General features: G+C 52.4%; 1 protein-coding gene across 1 annotated transcript in view; it reads left to right on the top strand.

Annotated features, from left to right (window-relative positions):
* Positions 1-20: 20 nt before the first annotated feature.
* The window catches only part of MBD3 (methyl-CpG binding domain protein 3), a 16,124-nt gene continuing 9,219 nt past the window's right edge, over positions 21-6,925 (top strand). The window contains exons 1-3 of the mRNA XM_017836982.1: positions 21-214; positions 4,117-4,173; positions 6,168-6,460. Of these exons, the coding sequence (XP_017692471.1) occupies positions 201-214; positions 4,117-4,173; positions 6,168-6,460 (364 nt within the window). The 5' untranslated portion in view covers positions 21-200. The remainder of the gene's footprint in view (positions 215-4,116; positions 4,174-6,167; positions 6,461-6,925) is intronic.

The following is a 6,925-nucleotide window of genomic DNA, read 5'->3' as shown; positions in this document are numbered from 1 at the left end:
GGGTTTGGGATCGGGATCGGGATCAGGAGCGGGACTGGGTTGGGATCAGGAGTGGGACCGGGACGAGCCGGGTCCGCGGCGCCGCCTCCCGGGGGCAGCGGGAGCCCGGAAGAGCCGGCGGCGGGAGGAGAGCGCGGCGGCCGGGAAGAGCCGGCGGGAGGCGGCCGGAGCCAGGCGGGAGCGGGCCGGGAAGAGCCGCCATGGAGCGGAAGAGGTGGGAGCGCTCGGCGGGGCCGCCCCGGGCACGGGGGGGGAGCTGAGGCCGCGGGGGGAGCCCGGGGGGGCCGCGCCGGGGCTGCAGCCACAGGTGGAGGGGTCCGGGCCCTGCCCCGGGATGCTCAGCCCCCCGCCCGCGGTGCCGCCCGTCGGGGGGGAGCCCCCGCGTCCCCTCGGGGCGGCTCATCCCTGCAAACCGCGTTGGGGTTTTGTGTATTCTCGAATGAATTAAGGTGTTTGCGAGCAGCCGGGGTGTCGTTTCTCGCTCTCTCTGTTGCTCTTTGGGTGCATTTAGGGATTTTGGGGGGGGTCGGAGGGAGCCCGCGCTGGTGGGGGAGCCCCGGGCAGGCTCGGGATGCGCCTTCCCGGGAGCGTGGCTGTGGGGGAGCACATGGCCCGCGAGCTGCAGGTTTGCTATTTATATCATCCCCGTACGGCTTCTATGGCTCATATGGCCGTAGGTGGCCGTATGGATCCTCCCCGCACCCACGAGGGCTGAGCTGCGGAACTCGGGTCCTTCGGGAGCTGGGGAGAGCAGGGGAGTTATCCCTGCGTCCTCACTTGGCCCTGCTTGTCGGGAAAATACAGACCATCAGCTTAAAGCATCTGTCATGGAATCATCGCCGAGTGGTTTGGGTTGGGAGCGACCTTAAAGCCCATCCAGTCCCACCCCCTGCCGTGGGCAGGGGCACCTTCCACTAGCCCAGGTTGCCCCAGGTCTCATCCGACGTGGCCTTGGACACTTCCAGGGACGGGGCAGCCACAGCCTTAGGTTTTGCTCTTAGAATCAGGTTGTGAGAAGAGCAGTGAGTGAACCAGAAAATACCATCCTTGAGAGCAGAAAGCTGAAAGTGCCAACTCTGCTTGGAGGGCGAGGGGAGGACGAGACCACCAGCAGCGGCTGAAAGCTTCAAAGATCCCATTTTTTTCCCCAGAACTTACTTGTAAAGTTACAGAATGGGAGCTGAACTTTTAAAAAAGGGGGAGAGAGGATAAGCAGCATGTTTTTATTCCCGAATTATAATGGGTTGTCCCTTTATATCAATTTGGACAGAGATCAAAGGTAGAACAGGGCTTCGTTCCACTAATTTTTGGTTACTGCTGCATTTTGCATTACCTCAGAGTGGCAAATACAGGTGTGGTGGTTCTTTAATACCTCTGCTAGTTCTGCCTGTTGCTTACCTGGGTGATTTTTCTGTCCAGCTCCTCTGGATGTACAGATGCAGTGAGGGCTTGTCGAAAATTCCCTGCAAGATGTGTGTGTGAGCCAGTCTCTGGCTGGAAATCAAACCTTCCTCAAGGTGTAAGTACCTGGGCAGGTTTTGAAACCAATCCTCAAACCTCAGGTTTAGGAAGGTTTCTGGCTGATGTGGTGGGGCTTGTGGGCCAGATTTGGAGCAAGCAGGAAAGGTGCTGGGATGCAGGATTTCAGGAAGGGAAGTGTATCAGGGATTTTGTGAAAGTGGCAGGTTGTCTTTGAGGGAGTTTTGGCTACAAAAGCTCTCTTCAGAGTCAGGGTTCTCACCCAGGGAAAGGAGAATTTAGTGCTGCTTCGTGGGGCTTTTCTTCAGAGTGTTTTTCTGCAGAAAGTTTGAGGACCAAATGTCAGAAATTTGGGATCTCTGCTCGTCTCTGCTTTAAGTTGTTGAAATTGCTGTGCTGGGAAAAACTTCACAGATCTCTTGTGTGAAACTTAAGTTAGTTGAGAATGTCTTAATTTGCAGCACTAATGTAAAAAGTTGGAAGAAAACATTTTTAACACTCCCCCAAGGATGTTTTGATCAATACACTTTTTTCTCCCCAAAAAAACCTATAGAGGAGAATGCTTCTCCTGAGTTTGTGCTTTGCTTTTCCTCTGTTCTGCTTTGCCCACAGGGAAGCTCTAATGGTTTCTCTCATGAGAGGGGATCGGCCTCAAGTTACACCGGGGGAGGTTTAGATTAGGTATTAGGGAATTTATTTTCATGGAAGGGGTTCTCAAGCACTGGAAGAGGCTGCCCAGGGCAGTGGCGGAGTCACCGTGCCTGGAAGTGTTCATAAAACATGTGGTTGTGGCACTTGGAGATGTGGGTCAGTGATGGTGGCGGTGCTGGGCTGATGATTGCACTCAATCTTAAAGGTCTTTTCCATCCTTTACAATTCCATGATTCCATGATGCTGGAGTTGAGCCTTTTAAGAACATCTGCTGCTGTTTGTGCTCAGTCCTGAGTTACGGTGTTACCACTCGGGCTCTCGTGTAGGGGTGTGGTGCTTCTGGAGATTTGGAAGGTTTTGTGTATCCAAGTTCTTCGTTTTGGGGTTTTTTGGTGTGGTTGGAGCCCAAGCTGCTGAACAAAGACACCCCATTGCCCTGCAGGGCAGGGAGCACCATCCCCTCCATGCTGGTGCTGGGAACAGCCCTGGTGGGAAGGGACAGGTCGGGTCCCCAGGGCTGGATGTGAAGGAGTGGGGTGGGTTGTGGCAGCTGCAGGAGTCACCCAGCTTGGTCTGGCTTGTTCCCATCAGTGTTTCTGTGTCTGGGCCAGCCCATCCCAGCCCAGCAGAACCCAGCTGGAGTGTGGGACTGCCAGGGCAGGGCTGGGTGTCGATGCTTCATCCCGGGATAATGCGGTGATGCTGTAAGAGGGATGCTGACAGTGCCAGGGTGGGCAGTGTCCCGGGATCCCCATCTCCCTGGGAGCAGAGTCAGGGGTCCTGCAGCCCCCCAAGGGCCCCCAGCGCCGGGCTTGGCCTGGAGCAGGGCTGGGGGGAGAAGTGAGAGGAGGGAGCACACGGAAAAGGAGAAGGAAAATCACTTTGTGTTCTCCCCATCGCCCCCCCAGCGGGTAAAAGAGGCTCTGGGTGTGTGCTCTCCATCACCCGTTTCCCCGGGTTATTCCTGTCTCCATTTCTTCCCAAGGCAGGCGGTGGCTGGGCTGGCTCAGGGTTTGTGTTTGGTTTTTTTTTTTTTGTCTTTTGTCCCTCGCTTCCCAAGTTGTGCAGATCCTGTGCAGGCTAAATGGGAGAGCGGAGGGGAGGAGACTCGTGTGAGGAGGGAGGAGGGGAGAGGGCCTGGGCTGGCAGCCGCTCTCTCCTTAAGGATATAAGGCAGGAAACAAAGGGCGAGCTGCACATGGAGAGCAGGGGCACCTGGCAGGCCTGGCCCTTCCATAGCCTGCCCCGAAGGCGGCTTAATCCGCACGGAAAAGTCCGGGAATGAGGGGTGGGGGTGGCTCGGGCTCGGTCCCAGTGCCCAGGTCAGTGTTGGTGGTGGGAGCCAGGGGCAGATAAAGCCTCGGAGCTGTTGATGGACGAGCATGTAAAATCCTTTGCAACTTTGCTTGCCCTTGCCTTTCAGCCTTGGGGAAGTGTGACAGACCCTAATTTGGGACCCCGGGATCAGTTTGGCCTCGCAGCTTCGGTGCCTGCAGGGTTTGTTGCTGAGAGAGTTTGGGTTTTGCAGCTTTGTACCAAAATGTCTCCTTCCTGGGCCTCTTTAAAGTCTTTGTGTCTCCAAGCCAGGAGTGCAGGGCAAAGCCTTTGCTCTGGGGTGGAAGGAGGTAAATCCTGTGTTTTGTGACATTTAAAGGGCACAGAGGCACTTCAGCAGTGCTCAGAGTCGTGAAATGCTGGGGGGCAGTTTCTGTGTGTTGTGAGCAGCAGGCAGTGCTGCTGCTCGAGTTCGGGATTGTTTGGGCTTCCCCCCACACTTTCAGCCTCTCAGGTGTGTGGAGGTGCCCCCAATGTCCTGCATGCCCCTGCCAGAGGGTCCCCAGAGCACCCCAGCCCCTCCTTTCTGTGCTCAGTCACCTTTGAGGTGTAGCTTTGCCCCTGATGTGCCGTCGTCCCAGAGCAGCCTGGGGTGATCCTGCCTTTTGCAAGACCTAATCCCAATAAAAGTTTTTCTTCTGCCCGTTTCAGTGCTTTTCCTTTGGGCCAAGCTTCCCCAGGAAGAGACAGGACTCTCAGTCATTTCAGGTGGGTTTTCTGAGACGTTTGTGGACTTTGAGCAGCTTTTCAGTTCCAGTGCAAAATGAACACAGCAAAACCACACGAACCCAAAGGGCTCTGTTTAAAATCCTGTCTCTGAGTGTATCTGATTGTTCTGAAAGTTACTCTGCACTTAAATCCGTTATTTTTAAAATTGCAAAGACAACTAAACCCTAAATTGGAGCAGCAGATCTTGGAAGAGGAAGCAATGCCATGTTCTTCACACAGGAGGAGTTTCTCTTCCCGGCTTCACCCACAGCTCTGCCCTAAAGCTGTTGGAGTTGGTTATTCCTCTCTCTGGATCGAGGCAAAAAAACTCCCTTTATGGTCCTAAAAAGTGATTTACAAATTTGGGGCTGGACTCAGGCTCTGTTCCTGGGTGCTTATCCTACTCTGTGTTGTCTTCTGGCCAGAGTGTCGGTGCAGCTCCACAGTTATTCCAGCTGAGGAATAACCAGTGATGGAGTGTTTGCTCCCCCTCTCCCTGCCCTCCAAAGATGGATTATTTTCCCCAGCTGGCTCATTTGCATGAACACTTTGCTGTTTGAGCAGTGGTGGTGGTGGCAAGGAGGAGATCCAGGCAGGATAAGCAGCTTGGGAGCAATCAGAGCCAGGAGCTTCTTAAGCAGATGCTGTGTGGCATGACCACAATCTTTAAGTTTTAACTCCTTTGAGGGGCTATTTCAGTTTTAGTAGAATTCCTTTTAACCTTGCCTCAGTTTCTGGGAGAGCTTTTGATCCTTTGGTTGTGCTTTTGTTTATTTTAATTTATTTGTTTTGTGTACAGTCTGACTTGCACTAATTCCTTTGCCACTGTCCCCTGCTAGAAATTCTCTTCTTACGCTGTTTTTCCCCTAATAAAAGCTTCAGGGCAGCAGATAATATGTGAAAATAGACTTTTCCTTTGATCTTTTGTTGTTGTTGTTGTTGTTGAGAAGACCCTGGCGAGGTTTTCAGTATCTCACCAGCAGGAGGTAAGGTGGTAACTGGCATTTTTGATCTTAAAATGCCTTTTACCCTGTTAAGCTGTTATAATATAATGGATTTACGTGGAATGAGCTTCTCCTAGATGGGTGCTAGGATTGGATGTGCAAGTTGAAAGGTGGAGAAATCCAGAATGAGAGAAATCAGGGGAATGAAGAGGAGTTTTTATGCTGCTCAGTGAGATGAAGAATACTTTGTGCTTATTGTCTGTAGAGTTCTACACTGCAGCCATAACATACTGACTTATTTTGCTTTATGCATTAAAAAAAAAGTTTATAATGTTACATTATTAAAAAAAACCCCAACCCCAGAACCCCAGCAAAGTGTTTGTCTCCAGGATGAGTCTTTCATGGGAACCCAGGTATGTAAAAGGAATCTCTCTCTTCCCTTTTGCCAGTAATGGAAAATTTTCCAAGGTTTTGACCTTTATCTTTGCATCACTTAAGCTTTGTAATTTGTTGTTCTGCAGCTTGTCAGCAGCTACCTTCTGGTTTTCCCCCTGCTTCTGGGCAATCCTGAAGTGTTCAGGATGCAACCAGAGCATTGTGTTTAAACCTGAATGTGCTGCTCAGGGGGGAGGGAGAGGAGATGAGGAGATGTTTGTGGTGCTGGTCAAATGGGACATTCCTGGGAGAAGAAATTATGCTTGAAAACAGGTATTTGTTATCTGAGACAACTGAGTGAGAAGTTCTTCTGTAATGAGATCACCCACGTTGGTTATTGTGTGAATTGTGCCACATTCTTTGATGGGATCTGAACCTTCCTCTTAATATATAACAACATTTTACCATGGTCTGCACTTAATTTGCCTCTTGCACATGAAAAGCAGGTAATATGACAGCAGAAATATCCATTTAGAGTTTCACGTGAGCTCCGTCCTTGGAAAATCAGCACCCGTTTTTCGGGAAGGAAAGAGGAATTGCCTCTGCTGAGCTGTAGGGAGTGCTGGGCTTGGAATCCAGAGGGTTTACGTTTCTCTCCTGGGTTGTTTTTTCCAGCCCCAGTGGGAAGAAGTTCCGGAGCAAGCCGCAGCTGGCCCGGTACCTGGGCAGCTCCATGGACCTGGGCACCTTCGACTTCCGCACGGGAAAGATGCTGATGAACAAGATGAACAAGAACAGGCAGAGGATGCGCTATGACTGCTCCAACCAGGCCAAGGTGAGAGCAGAGGCAGCGGCACTTCCCCTCCCTGCCTGTTGTTGTGCTGCCAGAGCAGTGGCTGGGATATTTCAGGGGCTGTGGGAGAGTGAAAACGAAGCGTTTCGTGATCGAAGTGTGAAGTTGGAGTTGGGTGAGAACATCTCTGTTATGGGGGGTGGGACAAAAGCAGTTCCCTGCTGCTCCCAGGGGGCTGGTGCCATGGGGAATGTTGTGGAACTACTCAATATTTGTGCAGAAGAGCACATTTGTCATCTTCATCTCTTCCCAATGTCAAAAAAGACATGGACCTATTGAAGTGAGTCCAGAGGAGGCCACAGAGATGCTCCAAGGGCTGGAGCTCCTCTGCTCTGGAGCCAGGCTGGGAGAGCTGGGGGGGTTCACCTGGAGGAGAGAAGGCTCCAGGGAGAGCTGAGAGCCCCTTGCAGGGCCTAAAGGGGCTCCAGGAGAGCTGGAGAGGGACTGGGGACAAGGGATGGAGGGACAGGACAAGGGGGAATGGCTTTAAGCTGAAGGAGGGCAGGGTTAGGTAGGATATTGGGAAGAAATTGTTGGCTGTGAGGATGGTGAGGCCCTGGCACAGGTTGCCCAGAGAAGC

Source organism: Lepidothrix coronata, unplaced genomic scaffold (genome assembly GCF_001604755.1).
Source record: "Lepidothrix coronata isolate B3197 unplaced genomic scaffold, Lepidothrix_coronata-1.0 Scaffold290, whole genome shotgun sequence".
NCBI lineage: Eukaryota > Metazoa > Chordata > Aves > Passeriformes > Pipridae > Lepidothrix > Lepidothrix coronata.
Note: the sequence above shows the minus strand (reverse complement) of the source record. Positions and strands in the feature narration are given on the sequence as shown.